Raw genomic sequence first — 16,347 nt, 5'->3', positions numbered from 1 at the left:
AAAATTTATACATAGAAAATTTCTGAAGAAATATATCAAAATGTAACAGTGATAATGATAGAATTGTTCTTTGTACTTTTCTGTATTTGATAAGGTTAAATTTATTAAATGTTAGTGGTAAAAATCACTATACAATGGCTTTTAATCAACTGCTAGTGTTTTATGGAGTGTTGTTTATACAGCATATAAAGAAACTCATACTATCCAAGTTTATGTTACTATAAAATCATTTTTTATTTTAACCATAATTTACCATAAAATCATTTCTGTTGAAACCTAATACAGCTCAGAACTGAACATGCCTTTTCTATGAAATCGGTTCTAAGAATATGTAAACCTTTTTTTAGCCTTTATTTAGGGCTCTGTTGAACTTCATTCTTAGTGTTTAATTGGACTTTTTGTTTATTTCAACTCTGCATTTTCATTTAGCTAACAAAGGTATCATGTTTCTATTAAATGCACAGAGGTAGTTAAGTATGCATAGAGTGTGTGTGTGTGTGTGTGTGTGTGTGTGTGTATGTAGAAGACAATTTCGTAAATTAAGAAGCCAAAAATGTAGTAGAATTAGATAGCTATAGATTATATGCATTATCTATTATGATTAATTAGGATAGTAACTACTGTTTGAGAAAGGGGTACATTTGTACGCATTAAAAATATATATATAAATTTCAACCTGACTTTCACCTTCTGCTTTTATCCAGCACATGTTTGTTCTTCGGGAGCGCCCTGAAACAGTGTTAATAGATCTCATTCAAAGGACAAAGGATGCAGTAAGAGAGCTGGACAATCTGCAGTATCGAAAGATGAAGAAACTCCTTTTCCAGGAGGCACATAACGGACCAGCAGTAGAAGCACAGGAAGAAGAAGAGGTAATAACTTAGAAATGACTCAAATATTGAGCCCTCTTTATTGGCTTCTTTCCTTATGCACCTAGTATTGCCATGAATGTTTTATATTAGTGGTTCCCAGATTGTGTTTTCTTAATATTGGTCCTGTAAGATCCCAAGAGGGAAAAAAGGTTTTGCATTCTTTAAACCTAACCCCTTCGTAGTACACAATGACCTGATAAAGCTCTGCAAAGTCTTTTATTAAAGAAACTTATTCAACTTTAATCTAGACTCCATCAAATTTTTTGGCTGCTGAACCCTGTTTTGCCTTATTACCTGATTCCATGGGACATGCTTTTGGAAGTATTTGAAATTATAGACTCTAGAAATTGACAGTACTCATTCAGAAGTCGTTAGAATTACAAAGCATTGTGCTCTGTCACCAGGGATACTTGAATCAGAAGTTCTATATAATTTCATTCCATCTGCACAGTTCTAAAGTACCAATTTTACAGATGAGTAAAGCAAAGCTCAGTGGTTAATTCCTCATAGGTTCATATGGGTTCAAATTCACGTATCTCTCACTCTCAAGGCCAAGTTCTTTCCATGTTGCCTTTTGTAGGGTATGGAAATATAAATTTGCAATAGAAATGTTACAGAACTTCCTCACAAGGAAATCTACATATTTGTGGAGCTATCTTTTTTTACTCTAAATATTTTCATTTTTCTTTGTTCCTGTCAGAATTTGTTGATTCTTTTTTACTACTTTTCAGAGAGATCAGTTTGCATTCTGAAACCAGGAGCAATAGTTACTTACTTTACTTTTTCTTTTTTAATAGTGCTACATAATTAACGAACTAGAAAATACAAGACTTTCTTAACTTACAGTTTTGGTGGTGTTCATTTTGTTTTTTAGTTCATACAGTGATCACTAGAAGATTATTTTGAGCTTTTTTAGATATCTGAAATATTTGAGTAAAGTTGTAAAATTAATAAAATTCTAATGTAGTTAAATCTATAACAGCATCTCTTTTAGGCTGGGGATATATATATATAATCATATGTCTGTGTTAAATTTTGCGTATCTTACAGAATTTTGGTGCCCAGATAACATGGCTTGCCTGGTTACTTCATAAAACATTCTTACGAATGTGATTAAATGTATAGGTAATACATAATTTTTAATTTACAAAAAATAGATGGGAATTAATACTAAATTGATGAAAGAAGGATAGGCTAGATAATATATTCTGAGGAAGGAAAATACACTTAAAAGGCTTCCTTAAAAAATAATTAAAAGGGGTTATTTATAAAATTAAAAATGATTGGTGCGTATTTTAAGTATGGGAGTTATTGAGAAATGAGCAAAATTTTCTCTATACCTCATGAGATGTGTGGTAGAAATAGATTTCAAAAGTGACAAATTAGAGAAAATGCTACACTGTGGAAATAACCCATAAATGATTAACTGAATTTTTGACATGGTTGGGCTTTTTGTTATTTAGGTGTTGGTCATTTTTATTTTGTTTGTTTTTCAGCTGCTAAACTTCCTTCCTGGTCTTGGCAAATACAGGGAATTTCTCACAATAGACCTCTAACTTTCTTTCTTAAAGATTGTGTGCCAAGCACTGTGATAAGTGATTATAAGTAGCAATTCAAAAGAGATAAAGATACTTGAACCTAATGCTTTTTTCCCTCAGGAACAAGATCATGGTGTTGGCCGGACAGGAACAGTGAATAGTGTTGGAAGTAATCAGTCTATCCCCAGTATGTCCATCAGTGCCAGTAGCCAAAGTAGTAGTGTTAACAGTCTTCCAGATGCCTCAGATGACAAGAGTGAGCTAGATATGATGGAGGGAGACCACACAGTGATGTCTAATAGTTCTGTCATCCATTTAAAACCTGTGAGTATTTGGGTTTCAGTGAAAAAAAATTTCAGCTTTGGTAAATAATTTTCTTTATCTGATTAGTTTAATAAGGAGCTTGTCTTGGATGTTTCAGAACTTTGGAACATTTTTCGGTAACTTATTTTAAAGTGACATTAGGCTTGTTAATTCCCAGTATAATATCTGCATTTGGGAACCTATTGTTTTGAGAATACAAAAAGAATATTTTAAAAATCTTAGAAGAAAGACATATATAGAAACACTAGGTAATATATAATTTGAAGTTAGTTTCATGAAAAATAAAGTATTTAAAATATTTACAAATAGTAAGTATACACTTGAAAGTCATGATAATGGTTGTCTTTGGGGAGTAGGAAAAAGGATTGCAATGGGTAATGATCAAAAGTGACTTGCATTGTCTGTAATGTTTACATCTTTAAAATAAAGATGTGGTTCATATTACAATGGAATACTACTTGGCAGTGAGAAATACTACTTGGCAATGTTGCCATTTGCAGCAATGTGGATGGAACTGGAGGGTATTATGCTAAGTGAAATAAGTCAGTCAGAGAAGGACAGATACCATGTTTTCACTCACATGTGGGATTTGAGAAACGTAGCAGAAGACCATGGGGGAAGGGAAGGAGAAAACAATAGTTTCAAACAGAGAGGAAGGCAAACCATAAGAGACTTAAATACAGAGAACAAACTAACGCTTGAAGGAGGGGGCAGGGCGGGGGGAATGGGTGATGGGCATTGAGAAGGGCATTTGTTGAGATGAGCACTGGGTGTTGTATGTAAGCGATGAATCATGGGAACCTACTCGTGAAACCAAGAGCACATTGTATATACTGTATGTTAGCTAACTTGACAATAAATTATATTTAGAAAAAAAGGAAATATGATTTTTGCTACATTATTCTTCATACTTTTGAGTGCAAAATTTTTAATTTTCTTGAAAACATTTGAAAGTCAGGTAACTTGTTTTTAGTAACTAATAGGAATACTTCCTTTTTAACTTCACAGCTTATAGTATTACCTAGAAGCTTATTAGGCACAAGAACTAAAAGGTAGAACTAACCCAAGTATTCATCAACAGACGAATACATAAATAAACCATGGTATATACATACAATGGAATATTATTCGGCTATAAAGAAGAATGAAATTCTGATATATGCTACAACACAAGTAAACCTTGAAATGTTAACACTAAGGGGTATTAAGCCAGATGCAAAGGAAATATTGCATAATTCCACTTACATAAAATATCTAGAATAAGCAAATTCGTAGAGACACAAAGTAGATTAGTGGCTACCAGGGACTTGAGTGGAGGATAAAATGGAGAGTTTTTGTTAATAGATACAATTTCCATTCGGGGTGATGGAAAAGTTTTGGAAATGGTGGTAGTTGTGTAACATTGAGAATATAATTATTGCCACTGAGTTGTACATCTAAACATGGTTAAAATGGCAAATTTTATATATATTTTACTATACTCACACAAATAGTGCTTAGGAATGATTTAGTTGAGTGGTGGTATTATTCAGGACAAACTCATGTTTAATTTTTGCATCCTTAGGCAGTAGAATCAGCAGTAAAATAAGATTATTCCCACAATTAGTTGGTTGCTACTTAATTTACTTCCTCTTCAGTTAATGAACTAAGCTATATATAAGGAAAGACATCATTTCTTAAAATATTTACAGTTACTTTTTGATTACTTACTTTGGACAGAAGGCAGAAGTATTATAAAAGTATTTTTAAGATAAATTATTGTTTTCAAAACCCAAGAGCCTTAGAGTAATTAATTTTTGACTGCTGTTTAAAATTATTAAACCTTTTCCATTTTATATATAATAATTAGGATATAAATCTAACCTCATATATTTCCTTATCCAAAATCTGTGTGCTATTTCATACACTTAGGGAATAATGTTTCTTGATTCTAATTATATTGAAAATAAAATGTCAGCATTCTCAATTTTTGTTTTTACTTTTTAAAATTATTTCTTTAAGATAAATTGATCACGTGGTGTCTAAATTTTCTTGAAAGTTCAAGTGAACTGTATTTGTTCACCTCAAATAGTATTGTCTCCTTCTTTGCTTAGGAGGAAGAAAATTACAGAGAAGAGGGAGATCCTAGAACAAGAGCATCAGATCCACAATCTCCACCTCAAGTGTCTCGTCATAAATCACACTATCGTAATCGGGAACACTTTGCTACTATACGGACAGCATCACTGGTATGTTCTTCCCTTGAATTAGAAATACATTTCTCAGGGACGCCTGGGTGGCTCAGTAGGTTAAGCATCCAACTCCTGGTTTTGGCTCAGGTCTTGATCTCACGGTTCATGAGATCAAGCTCCATGTTGGGCTCTGCACTGACAGCAAGGAGCCTGCTAGGGATTCTCTCACATCCTCTCTCTCTATGCCCCTCCCCTGTTCATGCTTGCATGCTTGCTCTCTCTCAAAATAAATAAATATTTTTTTAAGAAGAAATACATTTTTCATTTTGGATTGTGGCACCTATACTCAGGTTATGGACTATGTCTTATTTTTTTGTATCTGAGGATTATTTTGTAAAATACCCATTCAACATTTAAGTGCCTTTTATAAGATACTATATAGAATACTCTGAGAGACATTAAACTAGTAATGTCTTCACGGTGTGCAGAAATAACTAATATATTAGAATATATCAAATGCTTAAGAGGGCTAGAAGGTACTAAATAGGAATTCAGATTATTTTTGGTTTGTGGCATAAAGGAAGTATTTATAAAAGAAATTGTTTGAGATTTTAATAATTAGTTGGTTTTAGGCACAGAGAGGAAGAAAAAGTTATTTCTACAATATAAGAATTAACAGTAAGGAAATAACCGAGGCTAACCAAAATGGGGGAATGTTTGAGAAATGGCAAGTAATTCAGTTTGATGTATTCAAAATATAGTTCTGATTTCCCAAATAACAATAAAAAGTGGATTATGGGGGTGCCTGACTGGCTCAGTTGGTTAGTGTCCCAACTCTTGATTTTGGCTCAGGTCATGATCACAAGGTCCGTGAGCTTGACCTCTTCATTGGGCTCTGCACTGACAGTGTGGAGACTGCTTGGGATTCTCTCCCTCCTCTGCCCCTCCCCTGTTCATACTGTCTTTCTCTCTCAAAATAAATAAATGAACTTAAAAAAAACTTAAAAAAAGGATCATATATCAACAAGGATGTTGTTTTAGTGGGGTGCTTATTACCCTTATCAGTCAGATTAAGTAGGACCAAAACATGATAAAGGATACACTGGATAAAAAGAAATTACATTAAGATATCATACGAAAAGTAGGCTGTTAGAAAATATGACAGGAAGTAAAAAAAGATGTATCTGAGTAAAAAAGTTATCTGAGTTATCAGCTACATAAGCAGACTTTATAAATCCCATGCAGTGGCCCATGAATCTGTATGACATGTGGGGTCAAGAATGCCATCACCCACACTGGGTGTAGAGATTACTTACAAATAAAGAAAATTTTTAAAAATGATTAATTTTATATTATGTGAATTTTTAGCTCAATTTAAAAATCCAATTTATACATTTTTTTTCTTTATAATCAGTAACTTTTGTATCCTGTCCAGGAAATATGTGTTTATCCAAGTAATGATGGTAGTCCCATGTTTTCTTTTGCTTTATGATTCTGAGTTTTATGTTTAGGTCACATGATTCTTTTCAAAGCAATTTTTGTATATGGAATGATATATGAGCCAAGGTTTATTTCTTTATTTTTTATACAAATAACCAGTTGTTTCAGCAGGATTTTTTTTTTTTTAGAGAGTATGAGCTAGGGAGGGGCAGAGAGAGTGAGAATCCTAAGCCGGCTCTGTGTCCAGCACGGAGCCCAACTCGGGGATCAATCTCCCAAACTGAACTGTGCAATCATGACTTAAGCCGAAATCAAGAGTCTGAAGCTTAACTGACTGAGCCTCCCAGGTGCCCCTCAGCAGGATTTGTTAAAAAATACTTTCCTCTTTTAATTAACTTGACTCCTTGGTAGAAAATCCAATTAACTATGTGTGGCTCTGCTTCTGGATTTTATTCTGTTCCTTTGGTCTATTCAGCCTGTCCTTATACCAGTACCACACTGTTTTGGTTGCTGAAGTGTATGTCTTCCAATTTTTGTATGCTCCTCAAGATTGTTTTGGCTATTCTTTGTTTTTTACATTTCAATATAAACTTGAGAACCAACTTGTTTATTTCTTTAAAAGACCTGCTGGAAGTTTAACTGAAAACTGCTAAATGGGATCTTTTACATTAATTGCCTGCTTAGTTAACAGCAGAGTGGTCTTAAAATGCTTTTGAAAGAAATGTGTTGCTTTATTTTATTCTTTTTTCTCTATTGTTTGTATGTCTAGGTTACAAGGCAAATGCAAGAACATGAACAGGACTCTGAGCTTAGAGAACAGATGTCTGGCTATAAGAGAATGAGGCGGCAACATCAAAAGCAACTGATGACTCTGGAAAATAAGCTAAAGGCTGAGATGGATGAACATCGCCTCAGATTAGACAAAGATCTTGAAACTCAGCGTAATAATTTTGCTGCAGAGATGGAGAAACTTATCAAAAAACATCAGGCTGCTATGGAAAAAGAGGTGACTGATTCAGTATTATTAATTTGTGACCATCCCAGAATTAACCAAGATAACATTTTGATATTAGAGTATCTTTTCCTCAGAACCAAGCAAATCGATTGGAGAAAGGGAGGGACATTTATATAACATGTATAGTATGAAATACTGTGTCTGGGAACCAGTAGACATGGGATTGTTTCCTGATACTTGATAGGTTTATAGTGTCACGGTGGGTAAATCATTCAACCTTTCTGGCCCTCAGGTACTCTGGTTATCTGAAGAGTTTGATAAATCACCTATCAATAAGGTGGCTCAGGTCTCAAAAAAATCATTCATGATTCTCTTCCTTGTGTATTTTTTGGAAATCTTCCTTAAATTTATACCAGCATTTTTATATCAAACAATAATTAAAGATTAAGAGATTCAGATTAAGGTTTAGCCCATTTGTTTATTTACAAATAAATGTCATTCTACTATATGATAAAAGTACATTTTTTAGTATTAATGTTTTGTGAAACCTTTTCTTCTAAAGGTTTTTGTTGTCCCATCAGTTTCATTTTGATAGTCAAATTTGTCAAGTACAATGTAAGCTTCTCAGTAAATTCACAGAATACCTTCAGATATGTCTGACTAGTCCACAGTGAGGCATTATTTATCATAGCTACCCTATTCACCCTTCTTCTCCCCCAAAAAGAACCACTATCTCTTTATCGTAGTGGCTTATAATATAAATTTATTAATTTACATATTAATAAATATTTATCAAAATAAATATTTGATTTTGAAATCATTTGGTGAAAGAAAACTACCCTATTGGGCGTTGGGTAGTATTTTCAATAACTTAGGAAGAGGTAGATTCTAACATACTTAGGAAAGCAATTTATGAAACAGGATGTAGAATATGATTACAAATTTGTTTTAAAAATATATATGCTGGGGCGCCTGGGTGGCTCAGTCGGTTAAGTGTCCGACTTCAGCTCAGGTCACGATCTCGCGGTCCGTGAGTTCGAGCCCCGCGTCGGGCTCTGGGCTGACAGCTCAGAGCCTGGAGCCTGTTTCCGATTCTGTGTCTTCCTCTCTCTGCCCCTCCCCTGTTCATGCTCTGTCTCTCTCTGTCTCAAAAATAAATAAACGTTAAAAAAAAATTAAAAAAAAAAATATATATATATGCTTAGAAAAAGTTAGGAATATGTACCAAAATGTTTATATTGGTTATCTCTGGGTGCTAAAATCATGGAAGATTTTCCTTCTTTGTGTTTTTCTGTACTTCATAAATGTTCTACAATGTTTATGCATTGCATATATAATCAGATATAAGGTGTGCATGTCAGTCATTAGAGCGTGCAACTCTTGTTATAAGTTGTAAGTTTGAACCCCATGTTGGGTGTAGAGATCACTTACAAATAAAATCTTTAAAAAAAGAAAGATAACAATATGATGCATATATCTGATATTTAATATTTTCATATTATTTAACATATAAATAAAGGGTCAGGGTTTAACTTGAAGAGAGAGAATCTTAAGTAGGCTCCATGCTCAGCACAGAGCCTGCCATGGGGCTCCATCCCATGACCCTGGAATCATGACCTGAGCCAAAATCAAAAAGTTGGATGCTCAACCAACTGAGCCATCCAGGCGCCCCAAAGATCATCTTAAAGACAGGTTCCATTTTATTGGTTCTCTGAAATTCAGATATGGATGCTAAGTAACAATTATGAATAATTTGGTGGGGAGGATGCCTGGGTGGCTCACTCAGTTAAGTGTCTGACTCTTAATTTCGGCTCAGGTCATGATCTCATGGTTAGTGAAATTAAACTCCATTTGGGGCTCTGTGCTGAGCATAGAGTCTGCTTGGGATTTCTCCTCTTTCTCTGCCCCTTCTTCGTTTGCGTGCATTTTCTCTCTCTCTCTCTCTCTCAAATAAACTTTAAAAAATTAATTTGTTGGGTATTCTCATTTTGGTAATACTTATGCTGATTTTCTACACTTGATCTTAGCCAAAAGGCCGAGAAGCAATGTTGATTTTCTATTTTTGGTTGAAAATTACCTCCTTGGTAATGTCTTATTAAACTGTTGCCTTGAATGTATCAACTTAACTAATTCGATCCATTTTCTAAATTTCTATAGGCTAAAGTGATGGCCAATGAGGAGAAAAAATTTCAGCAACATATTCAGGCTCAACAGAAGAAAGAACTAAATAGTTTTTTGGAGTCCCAGAAAAGAGAATATAAACTTCGAAAGGAACAGCTTAAGGAGGTACTTATTTTATAAACATTTTCAAGCCAGTTGTCTGCTTACTGATTGTATGTGATGTTGATCGACTCATAGAGCCACTAAGATAACATTTTTTTTTGTTTTTTGTCACCATAAAATGTATATCAGTTTGAATGAAGACATTGATTATAATCAATTACTCTTCAGTGGATTGAGATTCTCAGTTGAGTAGGGTCTAAAAAGAATCGTTTCCTGCCAACAGAAGTTATTTTATTTATAATAGCTTTTGTAAGCACTTATTAAGTAACTGAATGATTAGAAATAAAAATATGTGAGCTGTGAAACAAAAAGCCGCACATTTCTTTCTGTATAACAGGAGTCAAACTCTATACTAGAACATTGGGTTTGAAAAGATTATAAATAGGATTCCCAATTGTAAATAAATATCCAACAGCATGCAGTTTCCCAGTGCAGTAAGAGTTAAATGTTAATGGATATATTAGTTTAAATAATCTTTTAGGTGTATAACTTGTGTATGTATGCCTCTGTGTGTGTGTGTGTGTGTTCATTTGGAATAGTGATTCTCAGTGTAGAGGAAGGGACATACTAGAGTTTTGGTGGGGAAGTTTCCTGGTGGAAGATTTTGAGAAAGACACCCTTGGGTATAATGTGGCCCGTGTTCTCCTTGTCTCTTTCTATACTGTGTGTGTATATATGTCCTCTTTGGAGAACTACTAATTTATGTGTTTGTTTTTATGTGTTTGAATATCTTGTGAACTAAAGTTATAAAGAATTGGTCTCTTTCTTGAATAACAGGGGAAGGACCATAAGGTTAGTAGTCTCTGAAAAATCAACTTACACTTAGGAATGATGGCTGATTTGTATTCTCTGCAATATTGATGTTTTTTTAGGTTGAAAATATGCTAGTATTAACATCCTAGGGTTTGTCTCATTGAGTGTATCATGAATGTTCTCATCTTGCCCAATATAAATGCAATTTCATTTTAGATCGTTTCTAAGATGATATTTAAAATGCTATAGAGGGACACTTGGGTGGCTCAGTCGGTTAAGTGTTCTGACTCTTGATTTCAGCTCAGGTCATGATCTCACTGTTCATGAGTTCAAGCCCTGCATCAGGCTCTGTACTGACAGTGCGGAGCCTGCCTGGGATTCTCCCTTTCTTTCCCTCTCTCTCTCTGCCCCACTCCCTCACGTGCACAAGTATGTTCTTTCTGTCTCTCAAAAATAAATAAATTTTAAAAATGAATACAATGCTGTAGAAAAGCATTGGTTTTTATTTGTTTAGTGGTATTATAATGCCAAATATTAAATACCACTCATAAATAATGTCTCTGTTCTCCCCTGGTTTTGTTGATTTTCCATTTAATTTCCAAGGCTTTTATATTGAGTACATCCGTAATCTTGCCAAAAGCTTGATATTTAGAATGTCAAAAACCAACTGAGACATAACTGTATTGTAGCCCTAATTTTAATTTACATTTGATTTTCCCCTGAAAGCACCACCTTCTGTCTATTCTTGGGATGGATTTAAAGAAAGATATGTTTTACTTCATTTACCAATTATTATGTACTTTTGAGTCATCATACTTGTAGTTATGCAGAACCAAAAGGTATGCATGTTTTCTAATGTATTTTTCTCTTTTCCTGTCCTAATTCACCGGTAACTCAAGAAAAAGGAAACTATTTACCTAACTCCTTAAGGTCATTGCCCTGTTTGAGCATTAGAGAGAACACAAATTCAGTACTTTTATTTAAATTTACCAGCTACCAGGGCGCCTGGGTGGCTCAGTTGGTTAAGCATCCGACTTCAGCTCAGGTCACGATCTCATGGTCCGTGAGTTCGACCCCGCGTCCGGCTCTGTGCTGACAGCTAGGAGCCTGGAGCCTGCTTCAGATTCTGTGTCTCCCTCTCTCTCTGACCCTCCCCCGTTCATGCTCTGTCTCTCTCTGTCTCAAAAATAAATAAACGGTAAAAAAATAAAATAAAAATAAATAAATAAATTAATTAATTAATTTACCAGCTACCAAATATTACATTAACTACTTTCATGTAGTTAATTTTTATGTTTTTTTCTTTTTCTCTTTCTTTCTTTCTTTCTTTCTTTCTTTCTTTCTTTCTTTCTTTTGTTTTAATATTTGTTTATTTTTGGGAGAGTGCATGTGAGGGAGGGGCAGAGAGAGAGGAGGACAGGATCCAAAATGGGTTCTGCTCACAGGCTGACAGCAGCAAGCCCAATGTGGGGCCTCAAACTCACAAACCACTAGATCATGACCTGAGCCGAAGTTGGATGCTCAACTGACTGAGCCACCCAGCTACCCCAATTTTTATGTATTTTGAACTGAGTTGTTTTTTTGTTGCCAGGAACTGAATGAAAACCAGAGCACCCCAAAAAAGGAAAAACAAGAATGGCTTTCAAAGCAGAAGGAGAATATACAACATTTCCAAGCAGAGGAAGAGGCTAATCTTCTTCGACGACAGAGGCAATACCTAGAGCTGGAGTGCCGTCGCTTCAAGCGAAGAATGTTACTTGGACGCCATAACTTGGAGCAGGACCTTGTCAGGGAGGTATGTTTGAGTGATATGAAATCAGAAATAAGTCCCATCACATTTCAGTTATAAGGCCTTTGCACTCATTCTCTCTGCCTAAATCCTTCTTCCCCAGATACCCAATCTATATAGCTAGCTCTCTCTCCTCTCCCTTCTTTAAATGTTCTTCTTTGTACTTTTTTCTCTTACACATACACTTTTTGGGGGAAGTCTCTCTTCCCAACTAGAATGGAAATTATGTGAAGTCCTAGGTTTTGTACAGGTCTTTGTATCCCTAGTGTCTGGCCCATAGTAGGCATTCAATAAATATTTATTAAATAAATAATATTTATTATTTATCCATGAATGAAGTATTAATTTTTAAATATGAGAAAATTAATTGGATGATTTATGCCTTTTGATCTGAAATGAGTGCCATGAATTGTGTGTTACCACTTAACACATTGTTATAATCATACATTTATTAACTGGTCAAGTGTAGAAACTCTTATCAAAATGAAAACAATTTTTTTTCATATCAGGGATAACTGTGAACATAGATAAATTTATTTCCAAGATGGCTTAAAATAAGCTTCAAGTATAGCATAACTGTTCAAATTCAGTAATAATTAAAGAAATTGAAATTAAAACAGTTGCATCAATTAGATAAGAACAATTAAAAAGACTGGTAACATGGGGAAATGGACAGTATTGGTAAGTATAAAGTATAAACTGATACTGCCCTTTTGGAGTATAATTCAGCAATAGGTTTTAAAATTTAAAAAAATAAAATTTAATATGCATCTATATTTTTACCAAATCTACTTCTGGGACTGTATCCTAAAGAAATAATAACATCGGGCGCCTGGGTGGCTCAGTCGGTTAAGCGTCTGACTTCAGCTCAGGTCATAATCTTGTGGTTTGTGAGTTCGAGCCCCACATCGGGCTCTGTGCTGGCAGCTGGAGCCTGGAGCCTGCTTCAAATTCTGTGTCTTCCTCTCTCCCTGCTCCTCCACTGCTCATGCTCTGTCTCTCTCTCTGTCTCTCAATAATAAATAAACGTTAAAAAAAATTTTTTTAAAAAAGAAACAGTAACATGGTTATATGATGTATCTATCATGCCATGGATATTTATTGAAAATTTGTTTAAAGCAGAAAAATGGAAAAATTAGGAATTGCAAAGCAGTAGCTTACTATTGAAACTTAAATTTAAAAACAATTTTTTTTAATGTTTATTTTTGAGAGAGAGACAGAACGTAAGTGGGGGAGGGGCAGAGAGAGAGGGAGACACAGAATCTGAAGCAGGCTCCAGGCTCTGAGCTGTCAGCACAGAGCCTGATGGCAGGGCTCTAACTCATGAGCTGTGAGATCATGACCTGAGCCGAAGTTGGGCGCTTAACCAACTGAGCCACCCAGGCACCCCTTACCATTGAAACTTAAAAAAAAAAGATCTTTATGTACTGATCTGGTGAAGATGTATGTCCATTATATTTTTAGGTGAAGAAAGCACATTACAGGCCTATAATGTATATTGGTATTCAGTTTTAAAACTATAGGTTTTGTATAACAGATGTGTCATGATAAGCATGGGGGGATATTTTGGAAACATTTGCACCAAACTGTTGGCTTCTGGAGAAAGGGCAAAGGAGGCAAGTTTAACTTCTACACTTCTACAGTGTGTTTGGGTGTGGGTGTGTCTGTTGTATGTGATACACGTGTTTCTTTTATTCTGAAAAAAATTTATTGAGCATGATGTGCTAGGTATTATTCTGAGAACTTCACATTTATGAACTTGTTTCATCCTCACATTAAATCTATGAAATTGCTATATTATCTTCATTTGAGAAGTGATGAAGCTGAAGCCAAGAGTTTAAATAACTAATCCAAAGACTTACTGCTCATCAGTAGCAGAGCTATGATTTAAAATACAGGCAGCCTAGCTCTACAGTCCATGTTTTTAACCACTACACTACATTGGGTATACTGCATGTAATAGACTTGAATAGCATACTCTGAAAAAATACACTGGATGACTTGTGAACCCTCTTCAAATATAAAACTAGGAAACAATAAAGAAAGGAAAGAGGGGAGGACATTAAACCTCTTGAGATAGATTTGGTACCTTTTAAACTCACTGCATGAAGTAGTGTTAATGAATAGTAAATGAACAGTGTAAGGAAATGTGCTAATTGTTTATTTACTACAGCAAATATTATAAAACTCTAATACGATGCAGCCATTATTACATCGGAGGATTACATCTATTTCTTGGTTATTCTGTTTCTTAGGATTTTTTTTCCAGGCATCATACAGCAGTAAATTATACTTTTGCTTTTTGTGTTGTGGATTAGGAGTTAAATAAAAGGCAGACTCAAAAGGACTTAGAGCATGCCATGCTACTGCGACAACATGAATCCATGCAAGAACTGGAGTTCCGTCACCTCAACACAATTCAGAAGATGCGCTGTGAGTTGATCAGATTGCAGCATCAGACTGAGCTCACAAACCAGCTGGAATATAACAAGCGAAGAGAACGAGAACTAAGGCGAAAGCATGTCATGGAGGTTCGACAACAGCCTAAGAGTCTGAAGGTACCCCTTTAACCTAAGCTTCTTGATAAAGGGGGAAAAGAGATAAAATGCATCCATGTAAACTGTAAAAGTCTAAGAGGTCTGGCATACAGAATTTGAATAAACTTTTTTCTTTTCATTTTAAGAATGTTTGGTTAGTTTTAATGTGGAGTGTCCATAGCTGTAGACTTTTTGCTTGTGTATTTTTCAGCAGCGTACCAAAACTTTTGACTGTGGGAAGTACCATAAACATGAATCAAAATTCTTACTTTAAATGTACCCAAAATGTGCAATGCTGATATTACGGTCTACATGTCAACATGGTAACCTGTTGTCTTCTCACTGTTGTCCCAAGTAATACAGTTTTGGAATCTTATTTCCTCTAAATATGATTTGTTTCCAGAAAAGGCACTAAGTTCTTAATCAGCACAAAAGCAATGAATGAAAACTGCTTTTTTATCCCCTCTCCCTTCATTATCTATACTTACCGTAAGAGGAACAAGGGAATCATCACAGTGTTACCCCCAGTCTGCTTGCTTTCTTTCTTTGCTTGGTAGTGTAGGTAAAAACCATGGTAGTTGGAGGTATAATATTTTTTTTAATTGGCACATCAGGGTAAAGCAAATTGTTATATGCCTCCCTCTCCAAAATAAGGAAAAACAAGTGTTGGTGATATATAATACAAAGGACTTTAAATTTTGTATTTATTTTGAATACAGGAACTCATTCATATAATATGAAATTCAAAATATACCAAAGTATATTATAAAGATTTCCCCCACTCTGCCTCTCCAGCCAGCTGATCTAGCCCTGAATCAACCAGAGTTAACAATTCTAGGATGTTTTCAAATTTTATAACTTGTAATAAATACTTGAAGGAATATAATCAATCACATTAATCTTAATGAGCAAAAACAAAACCATCTACTACATAAGCTGTTGTCTATAGTAGTACCTCAGTTAATTTTATTTACATCCATTAAAGCCTACATCCCACAGTATTTCCTTTTTAAACTTTACCCTGACCCCTTTTATTTGATAATTTAACTATAGAACTGTTCTTTGTCTTACCTGAGTAACTGTCCTGGAGTGAAGTGCAGTTCATTCACAGAGGTAATCTATGTTAAAATCTATACCCAATCATAACTCTGATTCCCACCCAACTCCATTCTAATAGGCTGTCTTGAATGAGATATAGAAGCAGAATTAAAGTGTTTTACCCTTTCCTTGTGAAGGATAAAATTTCACTTTGCTATGTCTTCAAAATAACTAACATCAATTAAAGAGTAGCTTGTGTTGACTACCCATATAACCTTCATTAGTCATTGCTTAGAAAAACTGGAATTCATAATGATTTTTCAGCTTTGTTTTGTCTTTGTAATGAAGATCTTTGTCTACAGAACAATTTCCCACCAAAAGATTTTTAAAACATGTCTGTAAAATTAGTTACCATTTTATTTATTTATTTTTAAATGTTTATTTATTTTTGAGAGACAGCGACAGAGAGCAAGCAAGGGAGGGGCAGAGAGAGACAGACACAGAATCCAAAACAGGCTCCAGGCTCTGCAATGCGTGGGGCTAGAACTCATGAACCACGAGATTATGACCGGAGCCAAAGTCGGACACCCAACCGACTGAGCCACCCAGGCAGGCACCCCAGTTATCATTTTAAAGTCAGCAGTACC

At 34.8% G+C, this 16,347-nt stretch overlaps 1 protein-coding gene across 3 annotated transcripts in view; it reads left to right on the top strand.

The window, feature by feature from the left end:
- TAOK1 (TAO kinase 1) overlaps positions 1-16,347 on the top strand; it is a 143,460-nt gene that overhangs the window by 104,024 nt on the left and 23,089 nt on the right. For all 3 annotated transcript variants that reach the window (XM_042916444.1, XM_042916445.1, XM_042916446.1), the window contains 7 exons: positions 705-872; positions 2,531-2,734; positions 4,828-4,962; positions 7,115-7,351; positions 9,458-9,586; positions 11,928-12,131; positions 14,444-14,683. In XM_042916444.1, coding sequence (XP_042772378.1) covers positions 705-872; positions 2,531-2,734; positions 4,828-4,962; positions 7,115-7,351; positions 9,458-9,586; positions 11,928-12,131; positions 14,444-14,683 — 1,317 coding nt within the window. The remainder of the gene's footprint in view (positions 1-704; positions 873-2,530; positions 2,735-4,827; positions 4,963-7,114; positions 7,352-9,457; positions 9,587-11,927; positions 12,132-14,443; positions 14,684-16,347) is intronic.

This window comes from Panthera leo, chromosome E1, assembly GCF_018350215.1.
Source record: "Panthera leo isolate Ple1 chromosome E1, P.leo_Ple1_pat1.1, whole genome shotgun sequence".
In the NCBI taxonomy this organism is placed as follows: domain Eukaryota; kingdom Metazoa; phylum Chordata; class Mammalia; order Carnivora; family Felidae; genus Panthera; species Panthera leo.
This window is presented reverse-complemented; position numbering and strand designations above follow the sequence as displayed.